Source organism: Pygoscelis adeliae, unplaced genomic scaffold, assembly GCF_000699105.1.
Source record: "Pygoscelis adeliae isolate BGI_AS28 unplaced genomic scaffold, ASM69910v1 Scaffold31, whole genome shotgun sequence".
NCBI classification, from domain to species: domain Eukaryota; kingdom Metazoa; phylum Chordata; class Aves; order Sphenisciformes; family Spheniscidae; genus Pygoscelis; species Pygoscelis adeliae.
Genome location: NW_008824233.1, coordinates 2,751,134 through 2,773,278, shown reverse-complemented (window position 1 = coordinate 2,773,278; position 22,145 = coordinate 2,751,134). Strand labels below are relative to the sequence as shown.

Genomic DNA, 22,145 nt, shown 5'->3' with positions numbered 1-22,145 from the left:
CTGACCCAAACTGGCCAAAGGGACATTCCATACCATGTGCCGTCATGCTCAGTACATAAACTAGGGGAAAGCTGGCCGGGGGAGCTGCTGCTCAGGGACTGACTGGGCATCAGTCAGCGAGTGGTGAGCAATTGCATCATGCATCACTTGCTTTGTATATTATTATTATTATTATAATATTTCAATTATTAAACTGTTTTTATCTCAACCCACAAGTTTTCTCACTTTTACTCTTCCGACAGCTGTGTGGTGCTCAGTTGCCGCCTGAGGTTAAACCACGACAGAAGCAAAGTGGAATAATAAACCAGGAATAGCGTGAAGGGAGATTGTGATGCTACCGTGATCAGCACTTGGAGTTTTCTCCCAAGGATCATTGTGGTCTGCTGCAGATGAACACTGTTAGCAAAACAACCAGCATGGCCTAAGCAGATGGGCAGGTGGAACAACTGCAGATGTGTTCTTAGTAAATAGGAGGATTATTAAAATGTTTTGAAAGATTTCTTACTACCTTCTCTGTGTCTATGTCTGCACGCACGTAGATAAATGTGCTTCACACAAGTGCTGCTGGTGGAGGGAGAGACTTAAATTCCTTCGTGGTTCTGGAGAACTTCCATTGGTTTGACTGAAAATGCTGCCTGAGGAGCTACTGTGGTGTGGGTATATCTGGATTAATTAGCACTCCGAATACCTGACTATTAGCATTTATTTGGCTGGAAAAGCCAAACAAATTAGCCTTGGAGGAGGAAAGAGTTTGAGCAGTGTTTTTAGTTTGGATTGGCACGGAAGCTAATGTCTTTTCAGTGCAAATACAACCAAGATCACTCAAGCATTAGAGTCCTTAGTACTTCTTCCATTAATCTTTTTACTAACCAAAAGTACACAAATGGGAAAGAACCAGGATGCTTTTAGACACAAAGAGTAATAAAATAAGCCCCAGATGCACATGGGGCAGAGAAGTGCAGAGATGGTGAGGATGCAGCAGTGTTGATAAGAACTTGGTTGTTGGGATTCATGCACTTGGTCTAGGTTAACCTGAATAATTAGTTCTGGTTGCTGTTCTCCCAGATTTACTGTGTGATGCAAGATGTGTCACATATGATCAGATTGAAAGGTGTGCTCTTTGGTTCTTTAATGAGTAAGTTTGGGACTTACTCATTTTTGCCTGGGATACATGGCTTTCTTTTATTTTTTCCTTTTTTTTTTCCTTTGGCAAGCCAGTAATAGGTATGTGCTTCCATTTGTAAGGTTGTCTTGCTTGTAGAATAAGGTTGTCCTCAACAGTGATATATTGGAGGTTTACCCCAGTGGTTTTATCCTGTTTAAGTGGAGACTTAGTGTAGAAAGACCTTTTACTTTTCCTCATGTCAAGAGTTTCAGTACGTGATTTGTTTTGAGTTTAGATTGTAATAAATTAAAGGTCTCTGCAACTTGACAGAGGCATATGAAAAACAGCAATTTCTAGATGTATGCAAAAGTTAGGGTGGCATGCTGATACATATCTGGACTGCAGAATATATCTTGAAAAAAATGCATAATTTGTTTTGTCTTCAAATGCTGCTGTTGAGATAAGGACAGAAAAGTGGTGCGTCCTTGAAAGCAGCAGCTGTTGTATGAAGTCTATTGAATTAAATAGATTTCACTCTTTTGTGACAATATCTTGTGTAATATATAACAGACCTTCTAAAGCTCGAGGAATACTGCATCCCTGTTGACAGTTTAAATTAATCTTAGTATATTACAAAAATTAAAAATCATTATCTTGTCCTTGTGCTATGAAGCTTGTTACAAAATATATGGCTAGATGTAGTGTAAAGAAGCTTCAGTTAACTTTTCTGGATGTTAATCAGATAAGCTTTAAGATTTATGATAGAACTTGAAAATCTTCACTGTGTAAAGATGAGTCGTCTTTGGTGCTTCGGGTGGTACCTAAAGCAGTTGGTTCACATATGGCAAAAAGCAGCTCTGTGTATCAGCTTAGGAGACAGCTGGTTTTGCTATAGCCCCCCCGCCCCCCAGTCAATCTTGGTAACTTCAGATAAACAATGTCAAAGACCAAAGTTGTTAGCTTATGTATCTATTTGGAAGCTTGTTTATTTATTACTGAGAAGGTTTTGGAGCTTATTATTATGTAGTTTGTCCTCTCATGCAGAATCTGGGCTGGATCTTTGGCCTTCTGTGGGTCTGTGTATCTACACTGATTTAAACTGGCAGAAGGTTTTGATCTAGTGGTTTAAAGTGTGTTTTAGAGATGTGCCTGCTAACTTGATAGTTAAGATAACTAACCAGGGTTGAAAGCCTGTTCATGAAGAAGGCTGGGAATCGGAGAGAGACAGAGAAAATAACACTATGTAAACATGCTACTGAAAGCTGGATTATGATTCATGCAGCCAACAGGGGACAGAGCTAAAGCTGTATTGTTTATTTAAATTTTGTTATTTTTCTAATACTCAAATGTTTCATTTTAAAACTTTGACGTTCTTGTCAGGCAGAGTGTGGCAGGAGAGGAGGACTTTAACACCACCTTCACCTTGGTCTAGGCTACAGTGCCAATTGGAAAAGCCTCACAGGTGAGGCAGGGGCATATTTCCAGAATACAAGGGCACTTTATCCATGCAGCCTCACTAGGAAAGAAGTCTCAGAAAGGCTGTTCTAGCATTGTGGTCCTTGAGGAATGGAGCCAGCCCTTCCATAGTTGAGGGCTAATATTAGTTCAAGGTCCCATACTTGTCTCTAGATTTTACTTTGTCTGACATCATTATTCATTGCTTCTACTTACTGTTTGCAACAGGAAGGGGAAAATATTTTCTATCTGGCTGTGGAAGATATTGAAACAGACACAGAACTTCTGATTGGGTACTTGGACAGCGACATGGAAGAAGAGGAGGAGGAAGAAGAAGAAGTAACTGTTATTCAGGAAGATGAAGACAGTGGCAACAATAAAGAAGTGCAACCAGCTGGTGAAAAAGTTGCAGGTGAGCAATATGTAAAAATTAGGATAACTTGAGAGCTTAAAAGTAGTAACAAAGAAAAAAGAGAACACTAACTGTATAGGATTGGGAACTGGGGGCTCCCCAGGTTTAGTCTGAGCTCTTGTATGATTTTTATCTCTTTATTTTGGTTTGAGTTGAGGTTCTTTTCTTTGCCTAATAAGAAGCAGCCAGTCCTGTGAATTGCTGAGTGAATGAGTGAGCCTAGATTTCATGAGAAGTTATTGTTAATTTTTGAACTAAAGATGGAGTTAATTCCACTGGACATATAGTCTTATGAAAGCTAAGTTTTTCCTCTAAGAGGGGTAGTTTCCCTCTTACTTAGATGGGAGAGAAATAAACCTTTTCATAAAGCCGTTCAGCCAATCCTAAGGTAAGATGTCTAATAAAAGGTAGGTGACCTGAGCTGTCTGGTGAATTCTCAGCATCTTCACCAAAGTAGAGACAACCTGGATGACTAATTTAGGCTAACAGCCTAAGTCACACCCAACTTAATACTTTGCATCCATTTTCAATAATGCTGGTGGTAATCCACTCAAGATAGGCTGTCTATAATCCATTGAGAGACAATGTCTTTTGTTAATTTTGTGATGCCGTTTTGCATAATCTGTTTCTGGCAGGGAGTCTCTCTTAATATAACCAAAACATTCCCTGAAAACTATTCCTTTACTGTTTTTGCCTCCAATCATGCAGATCTCCTCACCTGTAAAGAGGACCATGCATGCCCAAACTGTGAATCCAGTTTTGCCAGCCAGGAGATTCTAGCTGAACATCTTCAGACCTTGCACCAAAAACCCAGTGAGGAAAAGGAATTTAAGTGCCGAAACTGTGGAAAGAAATTCCCTGTTAAACAAGCTCTACAAAGACAGTGAGTAGAAACAGGAGTGTTTGTTCAGGGATCATTTAAATTAATTTAATTCAATCATTTATTTCTCTTGGCTTAATCACAATTTAAGCTTTAATTTTTATGCGTATGTGTTTGTACCCTTACCCTTTACATTAGTCTTTTAATATGTTAATTTCTTGTATTTGATGGAGACTTCAATTTGAATTGCAAAAATGTCGCTAATTTTTTATGTTTTAAAATCATACACTGCCAACCAGATCAGAGCTGCTGTTTGGTGCAAAACCCTTGGTCTCCATCAGTTTTTGTCTTTTGTTGTTTATATATTTTTTTGCTTGCAATTAAATAGATATCTTACTTTTTATTATATATTTAATTACTGATAGTACATTAAATGCTTAAGTGATTATAGATAGTACATTTAATCTAACTCGTATTGGAAAGAAACAGACTCATATTGCATAGAATGTACTTAAGGCTGCTCTTGTAATAAATTGATCTTTCTTATAGCTGAATAATGTGAACACTCCTAGAACTGGCAGCTTTATATGAGCTCTGTGTTCTTTCATGGAAATAAATAAAATTACATAGCAGAGAAATATTTGGTGGAGGCAATTAAATATTTTTTCTTGAACTTAGACTTGTTCCTTCTAGTCTATAGTGGAAGTTGGATTTGTGCTGTATAGCTAGTTGAGTGAATTTTTACATCATGCATAGTAAGATTAATCTGTGTGAGGATACAGCAGTGTGATCCTGACTCTTGCTGTTTATGCATTTGATTGGTCCCACTAAATTCCAGGAGACTTCACGTATGAAAGAGATTCCTCACCTACTTAAAGATTTGTAGAGCTGTATATATGTTTTAAGCTACTGCAAGCCTGTGTGAGTTGTAGAATGTTCCCCTTAATTCTTTTTTTTAATTATTTTTTATTTTTCTTTAGTGTACTTCAGTGCACAGAGAATATCAGCCCAGGAGACTCTTCAAGAAGTTTTCAGTGCTCTGTTTGCAATACTTCCTTCAGCTCAGAATCGAGGTTTTGTGTCTGAGTTATGGACTGCTGTCATATCATTGCTGGCCTCCCTTTGCATGTTAGCTTTCAAGCTTGTTAGTTTATGTGAATCCTAACAGTGAAAGAAGTCAAATGCTTTCATTCCTATTTGCTGTAAGTAATGCATGAGGTGGCCTTGGAACTCTGGAGTGCAGCATGCGTTAAGCTCGGAGTACTTGCTGTGTGTCTGGTTTCTGTAGATACTGCTTTATGTGTGGTTGTTTTTTTTTTTTTTTTTTAAACTGGTTATCCCGTATAGTTATGAACAGCACAAGGAGGCATGCAGAGGGGATGCCAGATTCATATGCAAGGCGGATAGCTGCGGCAAGAGATTCAAGAGTAAGGATGCCCTGAAAAAACATAAAGAGAACGTTCACAGTGGTAAGAAAGAGTTTAATGTTTCTTCGGGAGGGGAAAAAAAAACCTCTACCATGTTCCTAGTCTTAAATTTGCAAATCAGAGTAAACCTTGTCTTTGGTTTCTTCTTTAATGGATTCATCTGTATCAAAAAGAAAATTAAGAAGTAACTAATTGCAAGAGTAACTATTCCTCCTCCCCCAGGGAGAAATTACTGTATACAAGATGAATCATTAGTCTACTGCAGAAAATGTAATAGGAATCTGGGGAAGTTTAAACGAGGCAAATAATAGATAAAGCAAAACATTTCAATAGTGAGGAAAATCAACCACTGGCACAAACTGCTACAGGAAGTGGCAAGTTCTTGATATTTTAGTATTTTTTAGGGCACAATGGGACGTCTTTCTGGAAGACGTGCTTCACAAACGATTAGGCTTGATGAGGGTATTGCATAAAATTCTATAGCCTCTTGTTGTGCAGGAAGCCAGACCAGACAATCCACTAGTCCTGTTAGGCCCTAGCATTTTTGTATCTGTGCACTGTGAATCAATAGTTTTCAATCAAACTTCACTCTGTTTTCATGAAAGGGCAAAATACTGCTCTCAGGTCCACAATGCAGATCTCAGTTCTGGCATCCTGCTCTCTCTGCATGTCCCCTCTCAATGTCAATGGAAGATCAGCAAGTGTGGGGACAGCGGAATACCAGAGTGCAAAGAAAACAGTCTTTAGTTGATGATGACAGCACTGAGATGCTTTGTAAGATTTTCATTACATGAAATCTCTTCTGCCAAACTCTTACAGCATACAGAAACCCTTCCATAACCATACTTATAAAAGATTATCTCCTTTTTTCAGTATCAGTAAGAATTTTTTCCATCCATGAGCATTATTATGTTTAGGCTTAGCTTTGGTCAGTTATGTAGTGGTATACAAATTCCACAATTCTCTTGAATGATCGCTCCAGACACGACTGAGAGCAGACGCCTGGAGGATATTTTTGCTCTGCCTGCACAATGAGCAGAGCTTTTATTTTACCACTTGGGAGTCATAGAAAGCACAACTGGTGTCAGTGCAGGAAGGAAAATGAACTACTACTGTTGAGGGACACTTCTAGAATTCCTTCCTGCTTTGCGTTACCTGGAGGCAAGAGAAAGCAGAAAGGATGGTTACATGTGTTGCCCGTTACGCAAAGCTATGAACAGATATTCACTATCACCTTTCTCTCTTCTGAAAAGGTCTCATTTTAATATTCTTGTAAGTTGAAGTACTAAGTGTATTACTGTATTCATGCGTATATCAGTGTGTATATATAAATACTTATCATAAGTTTTATAACAGCAAATGCATATGTGAGATTAAGTACTTTTTTATGCTACAAATTTAAGTATTGAACCAATCAATTGACAGGGTACATTGTAGTAAGAAGAATCAACATAATATGAATTCTTTAGGACAGCAAGAGCAGGAAAGATATAGGATGCTGAGAGTCTGAAAAACTGAGCTGGAAGCCATCTAATAAGTTCATTTATGATCCATACTTCCTCTGTGCTTGACTAAGCAGTACCTACCTCCTCTTTTGTTCTGTGTCTGTTCTTTCTAGTGTTCAGTGCAACATGAACATTTTTTACATAAGCTAGGAAATATCTTGCACGGGCATGTAATTAAACAAAGAATTAGGTTTGTGGTGGCTTTGTCTTGCAATAAAATAGCTTTGTGGGTTACTAAAATGAATTTCAAAAGGTAAATAATAGATAAACCCAATTAAATGCTCTGTCACTTTTTAAAGCAACTGTGAAAGGGGAAGGAAAATACATCTGGTAGCTGACCTGTAGCTTGTTTTGTAATTTACATTTTAGACGAGATTTGAATTCATGATCTGGTGCTAATACAATTTCCCTGTCTTGTTTAGTTAAAGACCATTAATGATATATTGTTTTGTATAGTAGAATGCTTAATGCTTTCTGAAGAAAAATGGGAAATGGTAGTTTTGACTTCAGTTTGGGATCTGTTTTGTCATTGCTGCACTAACTCCTGGATTGACTTCTAGAAGGAATCAACTGTTCAGTTATAGAGTGAGTTGTTCTTGGTTGTGAATTGTGCTCTTCATATTGGATTGGAGATGTGTGATAACATCTATTTGAAGGGTTTTTTCTTTATTGTTCTAGTTTTCTTGATTTACATTCCATCAGTAACTGGTTTGTTGGACACCCACAGAGAACTCCTGATATGAAACACTTTGAAGATGGGATAGAAATGTAAAAATCTTATGTCAGTCAAATGACCTGTGAAAAGTCACAGACTCAGTGGAAATATTTAGGTTCTTTCTTAGCACTTCCTTTTTAAGATGTTGGTGGTATTTTGTTTCTGTTCCAGGAAATTCTAGGAAGAAGCTGATGTGCTCCGTGTGCAATAAGAAATGTTCCTCAGCAACAAATCTCCAAGAGCATCGAAAGGTCAGTAAGATGAAGGCTAACCCACAGCAGGCTTTGACTTCACTAAGATGTGAGACTGTGGTGCTTAGGTCACTTGAAAGCTGCTGTAATGCAAACCTTTGGGTAATCTCTTTCATGGTTACAAACCCAATGAATTTTATTGTGGGTATTTATTTTTGTAATCACAATTGATTAAACCAAAAATCTTCCTGAACTTTTAATGCATCTTTTACCAAATACAAAGATGTTGGTGCTTCTATCATTTATGCATTCCAACATTAAGTCAAAGTTGCCTGCTGTTCTTCAGCATTCTTAAACGCTAAGCTGAATGTAAAAGTATGTTATGTAATGATAGGATTCATACAGACCATAAAATAGGTTCATGAGCCTTCAGTTTTTGTACAAAATGCAATCAATCTTTCTTATTGCTTTGTGACATACTAGTAAGGGTGTTATTTGTAATTTAGTTACGCAGTAGTAAAAGAATTTCTTCCTCAAAAACAAATTTTTAATGTCTTTTTGTTTATGCACGTAATCTTTTGTAACCAGAACAGGAGGGGTTAACGGTTTGAAAAGCATCTATTGGAAATAAGGGGGTTCATATAGAAATACAGATGGACTATGAATGTGAGATTCTGAATCCACTATACCCAAAGGAAGTCCCTGCAAGATTAATTTGATAAATCGCTAAACCCCAGGAGATTCTGTTTTTACAAAAAGCTACATTGTACTGTTTATCAGATTAAATGTAAGTCTTTAATAATGCCCTGGTTATAACCTGAATCCATTGAGGATATAGATTATATCAATTAAAATATGTTGTTGCAAAGGAAATGGTGGGGCCCCTCCTTTTTAATTTGTTTTTCTCTTTGCTTGTATTGCTATGCCCTGCATTTCTTGTCTAACAGGGCTATACTTTGTTACTCCTCAGACCAAATCGTGGTATGCCTTGCCACTTATAAGTACAATTTTTACACATCAGTGCACCTTATGGTGGCCCTGAAAATGCAAAATGCCATGGTTAGTGTGTCCATTTTGTTAGTGTGTCCATTTTATTAAAGTGTTTGGTTTTTTTCAGTAGTTGTAATTCTGTGCAGACACTATGACACACACTAACGAGCTTTTCAAGTAGCATTGATGGTAGGTCAGTTGAGCACTTATTCATCTTAAGAATCACCATGAAGATTTTGTGCATAAAACTTTTTTATTTCCTTTTCTTGATTGGCTCCTCTTTTAAGACGCCCAGAAAAAAGATATTTCGGATTCACACACCTACATCAGATAGTGAAGGAGATTGCATGTAGGGCTCATGCCTTCTGTTTGTTTTAATTACTTTGCTTTTGTAGGAATTGGGGCGGGATCCATCACCAACATTGCCAAAAATGTTTAGACAGGCAATGAAAACAGTTAAGAAAATAATAGGTGAAACAGGGAGGAAAAGAGATTTCCACCACCCCCACCCCCCCCCATTTCCTGTCAATGTAAAGACAGTAGAGAATAGGAAGGTAAAGTATAGGAGATAACAGAAAATAAGCCCAAACAACAGAAAGAGAGAAATCTGACAAACACAGAGAAGGAATGTAAAGAGGGTGGCTATATGGGAGATTGAGATCTGTTTACGCTCTGAAGATATGGTCATTCAGATCTGTAGCTTTCATGTCATCTTTGATTTAAACCCATTTTTACCTTTGTGTGTCTTGCGGATTGCTTGTGTCTTACATGTCTAAAGATAAGCCCTTTCTTAGCCATGCACAATTAAACTTTGCTGTCATTATCTTCTGTCCCTTAGTCTTTCCAGCCTGTTGCTTGTGTCATGCTAATTTTTGGTGGCACGGCTTTTTTTTTTTTTTTTTTTATCTCAATAAATTCAAGGAAATGTAGGGCTGGAAGAGACCTCAAGAGGTTTTCTAGCCCATTATGTTTTGCAGAGGGGGAGTAAGCATGTACCTAAATCATCCTAGATATGCGCTGTCTTATCTCCTGAAAAGTTCCACTAAAGAAAATTCTACCACCTCTATAGATGTCTTTGTATTCTGACTTTCAGCTTTAGTGCCATCAACTTTTTTGAATGTGTTCGTTAGTCTAGTGTTTGTTTTTTCTGATGTCCTACTTAAATCTTCTTCTTTACTGCAAATTGAGTTAATTGCTCTTTGTCTTATCTGAGAGAATGCCAAGAAAAATTCACCACTGTCTTCTTTGTAACAATTAGCATATTGCAAAGTTGTTATGAACTCCATTTGCAATTCCTAGGCTGTACAAACACAGTTATCTCAACCTTTCTTCATGCATCTGTTTTTCCAAACTACTTTTTCTCTTAATAAGCCCTTTCTTCCTGTGGATTCTCTCTTTTTCACATATATACTTCTTGAAGTCAGCTGCCCAAACAAGAAGAGCAGTGATGCGTAGTTGAGCCCTTGGTAGTGCCAAGTATAGTGGAATGATTGTCCCGAGTTTATTAATACAGAGAATATGTCTATTAATACATCTCAGAATGACAGTGCTTTCTAACAGCAGCATCAATCTCGTTATTCATAGTTTGTTTGGAATTCATTAATGTTTTCTGTAGTGGTGCTATGTAAACTGTTGGTCATCATGTAGCATTTGTGCATTTGATTTCTACTTCCTAAGTATTGCATGTTTTGGAGCTTCATTCAGAGTGTGGAAATCATTTTGGATTCTGATCTTGTCTTCCTTAGTGATTACAGTCCTACCCAGAATAATCTCATCCACAATTTTTATTTTCTATTTCATTTCCAAAACTGCTTACCGTAATACAACCCTCCTCCTGTGTGATGCCTACAAAACTTTAACAACAGTTATGATGTTGATCCACTGATACTATTGCTTTTTGTGGCGTGCAGTATCTTTTTGTTTTCTATTCTGCCTGTATCCACCTGTTCTCTTTTGTCTTATCCTCCAATTGTAAAGTGACATCCTTCTATCTGACGTTTATAGTAGTCCATGATTTGGGCTGCGAAGTGATATGGTAGTCTAAAAAAAATAAATTCCCAGCAAACACAACTGAGGAAATGCTCTACAAGAGCTTACAGAAGACTGGGTAATAGAATGAAAAAGTTTGTTGTAAAATCTCCTTTCTGCAGGTTTGTGATGTCTACTGCCAGAGCAAATGAAACACCATCTGAATTATATGCTGATACTACGTTCTGAAGTTTAAGTAAAATGCAAAATTTGGTCGTTCAACAATGATAATAGTGAGCAAGCAAGCGAGGGGAGCGTTGTCTTCATTGATGCAGATTCTTGCTAAAGGGTTCCTTTTGTACCTTTGAATGTAGGTGTCTCATGTTTTGGATTTGAATTGCTCACAGGAACTTAAACATGAGCATATACACGTGAATAGCACAGGCTGCCAGGCCTCTCCCGTGAGGCTCTACTGCTCTGTAAGTGGAAAGGGAAGAAAATTTCAAACAAATCCCAGCATTGCTGGTTTCTTTTCCCAGGATGACGGTGCTACATTTTCATTACTTGTAGGTAGACTGGGGGGGCTATGTCTCTCTCTGGCTGTACAGCTGTGGGGTGAGCTTCTGACTCTTGTAGGCCGGTGTTTTCAATGGTAAAGTAACTAATTCCCCTGTTAAAGATGATGATTAAGGACACCTTTGAGAATAAGGCAGTAAAGCTTTTTTTTATTTTGGAAAAGGTCAGAAAACAAATGCGTGTATGAAACGCAGGATTGTGCTTCACTGGTAAGACTAGTTTGTGCTGTTGCCCTTCTGGATTTCTTAGCAGATTTCTTATATGAATCTGTAAGATTCCATTAAGAGGCATGCTGTAGCACAGTCTGCTGGAGAGAAGATGACAGAACCAAGAAGGATCCTACTCATCATTTGTTCTAAGAGATTGAGAGTTTTATTGTTTATGAAAAATCCTTGATTCTTTCTTAACTTTCTTTGTTGTAGAACTGGAATTCCTGCAAAATTATAGTGAGGAGAGTCACTCTTAAATATCATCTGTGATTCCACCCCACCCCCCCCCCCCCCCCCCCCTTCTCCCCCCCCCCCCCCCCCCCCCCCCCCCCGCCTTTTTTCCCCCCCCAGTTCCAAGTGTCTCTATGTTGGGTTTTTTCGTGCCCTTTTTGTTCAACACTGGGCAGTGTTTTGTTCTGCTGTGCAACCTTTATTTTTCACAATCACTATGAAAGCCATAGAAAGGTAGAGAAAACCAAATTTTGAACACCACTTTAAAATTGCCAATAACATTTAATAATTTCAATCAGATCCAATATTCTCATATCCTTGCTCTGTCAAAGCACTGCCTTCCAACAGACAGTCTCATCCAGTTCTTGGAGTGGTAGACTGAAATTCAGTTTAGTTTTTGGAAAAGCTGATCATGGGTTACTTGTATCTTCAAAGTTTTAGCTCAGTTTCACCCCCAAAACTCTTTGAATGACCTTTTGCTTTTTAATAGACCTCATGAAAACTTTAAGATCATCAGTCCTGTAAGATCGTCAGTCCTGTAAGTGAAGGAGTACATTTATCTGAGCATATATTAATCTTGTTCAGAAGCTTGCTGTTTTGTATAGTACTTAGCAAGTTGTTTTCTGACGGTGTAGCTCTTCAAATGCCTATGAAACAATCGTAAGTATGTTCTGACTTTTTAATGTAACAGAGGCTTATGTTGATAGCTGTTACAGCCCCCTAATGAGACTAATTTTGTTATAGGAATAAATCATTGCATGAGCATTTGTCTGTGGTATTATAGGCTGTATACTCATAGAGCATGTTACTTGACAGGTTTTCTTAAAATGAAAATCCTTTTGAATATCATTATTCATAAAAATACTTGCTATATTTTATTACTGTTGTTTTACCATGTAATTGTGCACTTTTCTAAAGAACTGATTAAAGAGTGCCAGCTATAGAATATATGCTTGATAGCTACAGCTATTTAATGCACGTGCACACAAGTCTGTGTCTGATTCTTTTCTAAAGAATTGATTAAAGAGTATCAGCTACAGAATATATATTTGGTGGCTGTAGCTTTTTAATGCACATGCATGGAAGTCTGTTTTGACGCAAATTTATTCAATGAGACTGTTTATTAAACAACGCTCATAAGTTGAAATCAGACATTTGTATAGTGTTAAAGCGCAGTCTGGGTTCTGATTAAATATTCTGTTTAAGAATACCTTACAAGTTATTTCAAATAATTGTGTTGGGGGGGATTCTGATAGCGCTTGGGTGCAGAATTATGTGAACTTCAGTCAACAATCTAAGTAAAAATTTAGATCTTTTGGGAAGGGATAGACTAGTAGATTGTGTGTGCATGTAAGAGAAATTAATCTGAAATGCAGCTGGGTAAACAGAGTATTTAGAATGAGTGGTCTTCATTTGAGCTTACCACCTGATTCTGTGCGAGCATTTCGTTAAGCATCACTGTCCAAAGCATGCAAGTTTGCAGAGATTGTAGGAAATGGCATAACCGCTTCTTAGTTTATTAAAACATTTAAATTGCTCTAAAGTTAGTTTGTGAGTAGCAGCATAAAAACATGGTGAGGCAGAATACTTATGGAGAATCTCTTTTTGGTGGTTTTTTGTTTGTTTGTTTTAAGTGGAAGTCTTAGTTAAGCTTCTTTACTGTGCTGTCTGCAAATGTTTTTCATTAGAGTATTTGTGTTGAACCATTGATAATTGTTATTTTTAGCTGCTAGATTCTCCTACAGAAAGTCTATAGAGTTCTCCAGAAAAGCTGTATGAAATGTGATCTCTGCCCGGAAGTTTTGCTGTCTAAGGCTGCAGTTCCAAAAAGCTGAAATGTATGTTCAGTTGCACTGTAACTAGGTTGAGGGGAGGCTGCCAATGGCAAATGTAATACAGAGCGGAAGGTGAACGGTAATCTTGACGCGTGGAGAACTATCTGTGTCTTGTGATCTTCGGGAACAATAAATAACACAGGATTTTTTTTTTTTTTTAATTGAGTATCAGAAGTTGTAGCTCTCAACTGCCTCTTCTATTTTTCCAACATTTAGTCCTGGATAACGTTATGTGCTGTGATGTTGAAAGTCCTGCTAATGCTTACTGCATTTACGGTTTAAGAGACGCTACTGCCCCTCCACTGTCTTGCCTCTAAAAGCTTTTAAGAGAAACAATCCTGAAAGAGTTGATAGTACTTGTTTTTTAAAATTCTTAACAGCAGTTATGAAGTAGTTGCTGTGTTATTTTTACTTAAGTCTTATTGACTAGAAGGAAATGTTCTGAAAAGGTATTCTGCATCTGTTTTTTTTAATGCTTTCATAATAATGATATTTTAAATGGATCTGATATTGCAAATTTGCATAACCTGTGTTTCTAAATAGAGTTTTAGTGATAATTTTTTGTTTGCAATTGTGAATGTTTATTTTTTGAGAGATACTGCTGTTTACCAAGGGACTAGCAAGGGGGAAATCGCAGAATATTCATGAGTATTAGTATAGCTACTGACTAAGAAATAGTTATGGTCTGTTAGAGAATTTCTGTATATGTAAGATGTGTGATCTTGTTTGAGACACATATTTAATTATCATTAAACACTCATTTTGCAGGTCCATGAGATCTTTGAGTGTCAGGAATGTGACAAGAAATTTATTTCTGCTAACCAGCTAAAACGCCATATGATAACTCATTCAGGTAACGTGCAAAAATAATGCAAACCTATATATGTGTGTATATGTATTTAACGTACATTGAATTTTACCTGAATTAGTTTCTTATAGAAGGCTTGATGAATTCTGTGTTGTCCTGAGCTTTTCAAGCAAATCTCAGGTTCCAAGGAAACCATCTAAGCTATTCTTCCTAAGCCTTTCAAAAATCCAAGTGTAATGCTATAGTCGTCTTCCTATTGCTGCTTTGTCAAGCTATTTTTTCATGCTAGCTGGGGTAGATGATGTCAGTTAGCTGGGATGGGGCAAAAGGTTGCTACTTGGCTTATAGAGGAGGTGAAGAACTGGTGGTTGAAATTTCGTGTTGAAGAGAAGAGGATGTGAGCTGGGGTATGCTGTCAGACAGAGATCTGTGGTAAGAAGGGAAACATTCATTCATGTGTGTATATGTGTGTGTGTGTGTGTATATACACACACATATATATATAAGTGGACTCATGTGCACATAGTTTCCAGTCAGAGGAAAGCAGCTCATACTCCACAGCATTTCATAGACCACACACAAATATTTCATTGTGCCTGTCCTCTGCCAGAACAGGTCGCTGTGAGTGGGGAGTGGCCTGTCCGTAGGTTTGGCAGTATGACACAAATTGGCTCTGCCAGGATTTCTGATCACTGCAATCTAGTGTTTCTGTATCTTTCACCAGTGATTAGAAACATCAACCAACACAATGGAAACACAAACATTGTTCTGTCAAATACATTAGCATTTAAAAATATGCAGGTTTTTACAGCTGCACAGGCTTATAATTGAACTATTTTCTTGGTATCAGTCCGCACCAAAAGCTCATTTCTTGTAAAATAATCTGTATCTTAGAGGCTCCTAGCTTTCTTTTGACACTTTTGGATGAGCATTAATGTAGTTAAGTTGCAGTCACCAGTTGAAGCATAAAGGCTTTTTGCATAGGAACTCTTGGTTTTAGAAGCTAATATGTATATTGTTAATTAAGTTTTAAAACATTTAAACTGTCATGCCCTCTTTCACATTTGTAATCTGGAAACAGAGTTTTCCTCTTTGAAGTCATTCTCTTTTGATTTAAGCTAATTAATCAGAATTTAGTATTAGCAATGATTATTGCAAAGAATGTGCCAATTTCTTGAGATACACCATGGCTCATCTTTTGTGAAGTGACTTAACTGTCTAACATAAAGGGCATTAGATGTCTTTCTAATTGGTTTAATCTTAATTGGGTTGACTTAATTGCAAAAATCTCTCTGAGGAGATGACTGTCTCTGCCTTTCATCTTCTCCCCCTGTATAAACAGGAGATTAAATGTCCCCCACTCATTTTCTGCAGAAAAACGCCCCTACACCTGCGAGGTTTGCAATAAGTCCTTCAAACGACTTGATCAAGTGACTGCACACAAAATAATACACAGTGAAGATAAACCTTATAAATGCAAGCTTTGTGGAAAGGGATTTGCCCACAGAAATGTTTACAAGAATCACAAGAAGGTAAAGCACTCTGCTGTTGTTGTTTACAGGTCTGCCAGCCTCAGATTTGCAGATTTTTTTTCTTTTAAGTGGTTCATCATTAAGCTCTGGCATGCTTATAAACATGGGATTAAAGTATTGGAGAATGTATTTTTTAGTGTTCTTTGTTATATCCAAAATCTCAAAATACTAAATGAATTCTAGTAAAAAAAAAAGTGAAATAAGCAGAAGGAAATCATAGTTGCTTGGTTAAAAGCATCAAATAAATCCCCATTTTGACTCTTCTGGTTTTTTTTTTTTGTGTTTTTGTTTTTTGGGTTTTTTAATATTAGGTTATCAAGTTCAAAATGTAACTGATCTAAAATGTCTTCAAATTTTTTGCTTTTTAAAAAAAATACCATATTTGAATAAAACTAAGTGTAGTCCTGTTGCAGTCATTGTTGGACTTAGCAGCAGATGCTTTCAAACTATACTGGATTTGCACTGGGTAGTGTTCACACATTAAAACAACATCAGAAGAAATGTTACCTGAAAAATAGGCTCATGAAGGGATGCTCTGCTTCTGTTGATTCAAGCTCAAGTCTGCTTGGCCTAATTTCTATAATGCCTGTCATTATTTTTAACCTGGAGTTATATTTTTAATGGCAAGGCTATATTCATGACTGCTGTTTCAGAATTACAAGACTGTAAAAAAGAAAGACGGGGGGAAAAAAAATTACCTGTCTGATTTTGTGTCCAGTATTTGGAAGCCTTTGCTCTTTTTTCTTTTTTTTCTTTACATTTTTTAAATACTACCCCTTTCTTTCCCCCTTTTGATGAAACTGATATACCCATACTTACAAGTCTTTCGCAGTTTGGCTCATGTTATATGCCATCTGGGAATTTGGCACAGGATCTTTGCACCATCTCTTGCACTTTCAGCCATAAATCATGTAAGAGTAATAATAATGCCTCCTGTAGGATGAAATGGTGATGGCTGTCTAAAACAGAAAGCATGCAGAAACCTGCTGAAGGACAAGATTAGCTCCCATATATGCTGTGATTGCATCTTATGTTTTAGACTTTATTAAGGAAATGGGGCAGAAATCTCACAAATTGGATATATTCTAAGTAAAATGTATAAAATACTATCTGGAAAGATACTTCCATGTCTTAAATGAATACTTTTTACAGGTTTCCTTATGTTAATTTGTAGTTGATGACTGCTAGGGAGTTTGGGCTGAAAACGGACTTCAGGATTAAGTATGAATGAGTAAACACTTTGACCCAATTCTGTGTTTAAAGCAGCAGTGCCACTAGCATAAGCAAGGATTAGATGCTCCACTTAATGGGAAAAATATTAAAATTTAGACAGAATCAGTGAGTACCTACTGTTGACAGAATTCCTTAAAGCATGTTGGAATACTTACTTCCCAAACTTGTTTGCACATAGTACTGGCTGTAAATCAACCCTGTCCTATAATGAAAGAAACTTATTCCTGTGTTTACATAAAGTTTACCCAAACAGCTGTGAATATTCACCCATCCACATTTAGGTCTCTAATATCACTTGCCAAATGAAGAGATGAGCAGGAGACTGACATAGATGTCCTGAATTGCTTTCTTAAGCACGCCTCTATCCATTGAGTAAACAGTGTAAACAAGGAGAGGTAGTAGATAACGGAGGGGAGTATGGATGTGTATACACAAAAGCAGTTGTAAGGTGTAGGTCAAGGATATGGTGGTTTGGGATGCCAAAATAGTTTCAAGTGCCATGATTTTGGAAGGGCTGCACAGCTACTAGGGGAAGAGGATGATAGTTCTTTTGCTTGTTCACAAGAATGTCGATCCAGTAACAGTGGAAATTTAAACCTTTATTGTGTATCACACTTCTATGTATTTCTTCAGCTCGGGTTTTTAATGATTCTTTAGATGTCTATTCCTTTAAGACGTCCTCCTAGGTTTCATTTTCTTTCGGAGGAAGAAAAGTTGGATTCTGAATAATTTCACAGTGCTTTCTTGAGTTCCAGGGTGCGGTTACTGTGCTAGTAGCAGGGAGCTTAGAAACCTGCAGTAGGAATGATGGGTATAGTAGTTAAAAACGCTTAAATCGCCAGCACTTAACAGAAAAGATGCTTTCAAGTTTGATAGCAACATGCTTGGAAAAACTCTGGGTTTTACAGCAGAGCTACATACTTTTTATTTATAATAAGGAACAGGATACATATACATTTTGTGCCTTTGAATTCTTGTATTGTGTTTTAGATGGAAGCTTGTTGCTGTTGTTTCTGTGATTCCTTTATAGGGGTTATTTAATCTGATTTTGTGTTGGAAGTATCAGAATGAAAATGGCTCCCACAATATGTGCTTTTAAATGTTTTTCAGATGTGGGTGAATGCTGGGTCATTTCAAAGGTGCAGAAGCAGATTACTTCCTCACATTTCACGGGATTTCACTGGGAGATAGACAGTGGAGTTGCTAAGAGTATATCTGCTCTGTTCAGTGGAGCATTGTGATGTGAACCCGAACTTAGCACTCATTATGCCCTTACAGCTACAGGTCTGAGAGGCAGGAACTGTTAGTCTTCCCGTGGTACCTCTCTGATGTGCTGCTTCTGCATACAAGTACTACACTGCTCTGTGTTAGGTGCACGTGCAAGCTTGCTTTGAGATGTCAGCACTGGGAAGTGTTATGCCATGTGGAACTAGCTCAGATGTCTTTTGAAAAAGCTCAGATTATGTGACTAAGTGATCATATGAAGAATATGGTTCCATTTTTGTGAGAAGGGAGGAGAATAGTATCTGAAATTAAGAGGCAAATGTCATATTGGATTGTGCTACAGGTAAAAGTAGTCACCTTTCATCCAGGTTAGATTGGATGAAGGTGCATGTTCTGTGCCATACAATGCAGATTACTTCCATGCAGGAGAAAGTGAAGTTTTTGTTCCATCTGCTCCTTTGTTGCTACGTATGGAGGATGAGTTCAGAGAATAAAATATGAGGATATGACAGTGAACAGAAATAGGTCAGCAGACGCAGGATTTTAAAGGGTTTATGGTTAATCCAGGGTTATTTGGTCCTGAGGAGCATAATGAATTGAAACAACTATATTCCCTCAGTTTCTCTGTTGGGAATAAGTAGCCTTGGCTGGATTTAAGCCTCCACAAATGCTGTGGTAGGAAAGGCTGCCATGAAATACTCCATAAGAGCCCATCCTCAGTTGCTTTGATTGTATGGCTGTCCCCTGCTCTGACTGAATGGAAGCCATCTCTGATCTGGAACCTATTAGTAGGACAAAAAAGGACAGTATTAGAACTAATATGCTTGTTTGGGGGGATACCTCTCCTCATTAAGATTTCCATGGCTTTTTGTAATAGACCTAGCTTGTTTCTGGACCGTTCACAAAAGAGGCGGGTGATCTGTGTACCCTTGCACGTGGGTATGCCTAGTTAGATTTTTTTTTTTTTTGTAGCGCAGTTAAGATGTGCAGATGAATACTTGTATTTTGATCAAAATACTAGGAGAACTGTCAAGGAGACGCTAATAAGGAATTCTGTACAAATCACTGTGCTCTTCAGAACTATCACTCAAGTGGTGAGTGTTCTAAAACAGGGCATTTTTTAAAATAAACAACATGAATTTTGCGCTCGTGAAAGGTGCCAGATTGACAGCCCTAGAGACTGAACCCTTCTATTTATCCACAGAACAGGTACAGCACAGACAGCAGCACTGCGAGCTTCCCCACAGTGTCTCGTCAATATGTCTCAACCCTGTTCTGGAGGAACCACCTATTGAGGTGAGAAGGTAGTTCAGTCTCTTCATGACCTGTCAATCCTTGGCCTGACTGCTGAGACTGCCAAGCAGGGTGTCAACTAATGCTAACTGTGAGGTAAACCTGTAGAAGCTGGACTTGAAACATTCAGCAGATTTTATGTAACGTGTGATACATTCCACACATTTGATGGTGCTCCAGTTGCCTTTTTGCTTTAAGTGACATAGGCTGAGGTCAAGGAATTGACTTTGAATCCGAAGCCTCTGTATACCATTGCAAGTACTCTAATGTTTTGGTACTGTTGTGTATGTAAGAGGACATTTGTGTTAAAATCAGTCTAGGTTCAAGGCCCTCAGTCTACATCTAAATAATCATGCTGACTCCCCACAGTCCCTCTTTTCTCCGTAGTTTAAGGGATAGCTATAAATGTCGTATGGTATGAATAGCAGAAATAGATTATATAAATGTGTACTATGCTAATATTTACCCTTAGTCTACAAAATTAACTCATTTACCTAATTTTGTGCATATTATAAAACACTTACTGTCCATCCCCTTTTCCTCTTGGCACTGCAGCTTCTACTGAAGGTCCTTGTGAGCTAAGACAATGTTTAGACACTGATGCTTTAAAAACTTGCTTTCCTTTGCAAAAATAGTAGGAAATTGGGTAGATAATAAATTGTATGGATTAATTTGCTATCTACAGTGGGACAGCACTTAATAACACTAGGAAACAGGGAAAGTGCTTTGAAATTTACAAAAGTAGAATGAAGCTGGATGTTTCCTACGTTCCAGAAAAGAAACCTGCTTCAGCAACTCTGCAGTTTCAGAGATTCATCCAAGCTTAGCCTTTTATTTTATTTATGGCTTTGAGGCTGTTTCTCAGTTACAATGACTTTTTCTACAGCAAACAAAATCTCAGTACTGGTGCTTCTATGGGGTTTTTTTTTGTTTGTTTGTTTGTTTTTCTTTTAATACAAGAAGCTGAAACAAGGATATGTACAACTAGTCTCATGATTTGAGAAATTTTCTTTACCAAATTTTAGATACTATCTTGAGATAATCAGATCAGTTTTACCTTCAAACTTAACTGAAAAAAAGGGGTTTGTGTATATGTGTTCAATTTTAAAGCATTTATTCATATTGGTAAGTACTTAAGGCCAATGTTAGTACCGATGAAGCAATGCAACTGAGTTTATAGGTTTTTTTCCTGGTTATTCTATATTTTTATTTCTGTTTACATGCACACCTCATGTAACACTTCTGAGGACTGGGAAGGTACATTTGTTAGGTAGCTGCTATGCTGACTTTCAGGATTCTGGATAATGGCAGAATGATTGTTTTAATTCTTCATCCTCTGATGTTTCAAATTGCTATGATATCCCCTCCTGAATCCAGTCTAGAAAATTAGCTATAATTACTGTAATGACAGCTAATTGATTTCCCTGAGCCTTTCCTCTGACATGTTGTCTTTCATCTGCAGACCCATTCTGAAGAGAGACCATTCCAGTGTGAGGAATGCAAAGCCTTGTTCCGAACGCCATTCTCTCTACAAAGACATCTGTTAATCCATAACAGTAAGTGCTAAGTCAGAGAGGAAAAAGAACTTCCTCAGTTCTCGCATTTGACTGAGAAAAACAGACATATGGCACCTTGCTCCAATATGCAACTTGCTATGTTAAATTAGTATTAAGATTCAACTTTAATCCCAGGGAGTTAGAAAATTCAGAGCCAAATTCAAACCTTGTCTTTAAATGCACTTAAATGCAAATCCAAATATGCTGTAGAAAATCTAGCAATGATTTGAGGTCTAATGACAAGAGATTTCTTTCTGCGTTAAGTGTGATAGTGTTACCTCCATTTTAAGAAAGGAGAAATGGAAGCAAAGATAACTTCGTGGCTTACTCAGCTTTTGTAGGTAATCCAGTTTAGAGCTTGAAACTGAGATTCTCTCTCCAGTGCCAGTCCAGGCTAATGTTTCCTGCCTCTGGCATAGAACTAGCAGCGCAGAGGAATGTTGTGGCCATCTTCCCTCATGAGTAACTTGTTCTTGGCATTCTGTACTGTTTTTTAACTGACTGTTTAAAGGTTTATTTTTTGGTGGAATTTTCTCCGTCTTTAATATTTACAGAGCCCTAGACTACAATTCAACCATGTGAATGTCAGCAATTTAGATTTTAGAAAATATTAATGGCCTAAAATCCTTGTAGCTTAGAAGATGGTGCTTTGATTTGGGTAATATTTACATTGGTATAATTAAAAAAACTACAAACCTTTTCTTTTTTTTAATCCGGTATAACAGTGTTTCTGTTAGATGAATTATTAGACTGGTGTGTTTAGTTTGTTCTTCTACAATTATCTTTCAAAGCTTCTGCAATTTTACAAAGCATTGAATTCTGTAAAATCTTTTTCCAATGTTAAATGTTAAAAATGATGGGGGGGGGGAGTTAAAAACCTGTGTATTCTAATGAACCAAGTATTTGCAGGATATCCGAAAGCAGTAATTCACAGTATGCAGAATTGTAGGCAAAGGTCTCTCTAAAAACATATACTTTGATTTTTTTTTTTTTTCAAGAGGATGGGCGCTCAGGAAATTTGAGGTCTTTGAGTTAGGCTTGTGATTTGTGGCATGGGGTG

General features: G+C 37.4%; 1 protein-coding gene across 1 annotated transcript in view; it reads left to right on the top strand.

The window, feature by feature from the left end:
- Nucleotides 1-22,145, top strand: part of PRDM5 (PR domain containing 5) — a 93,769-nt gene that overhangs the window by 30,360 nt on the left and 41,264 nt on the right. Inside the window, exons 6-13 of the mRNA XM_009334946.1 lie at nt 2,789-2,972; nt 3,681-3,855; nt 4,773-4,865; nt 5,140-5,261; nt 7,611-7,690; nt 14,208-14,292; nt 15,622-15,779; nt 20,992-21,085. Of these exons, the coding sequence (XP_009333221.1) occupies nt 2,789-2,972; nt 3,681-3,855; nt 4,773-4,865; nt 5,140-5,261; nt 7,611-7,690; nt 14,208-14,292; nt 15,622-15,779; nt 20,992-21,085 (991 nt within the window). The remainder of the gene's footprint in view (nt 1-2,788; nt 2,973-3,680; nt 3,856-4,772; nt 4,866-5,139; nt 5,262-7,610; nt 7,691-14,207; nt 14,293-15,621; nt 15,780-20,991; nt 21,086-22,145) is intronic.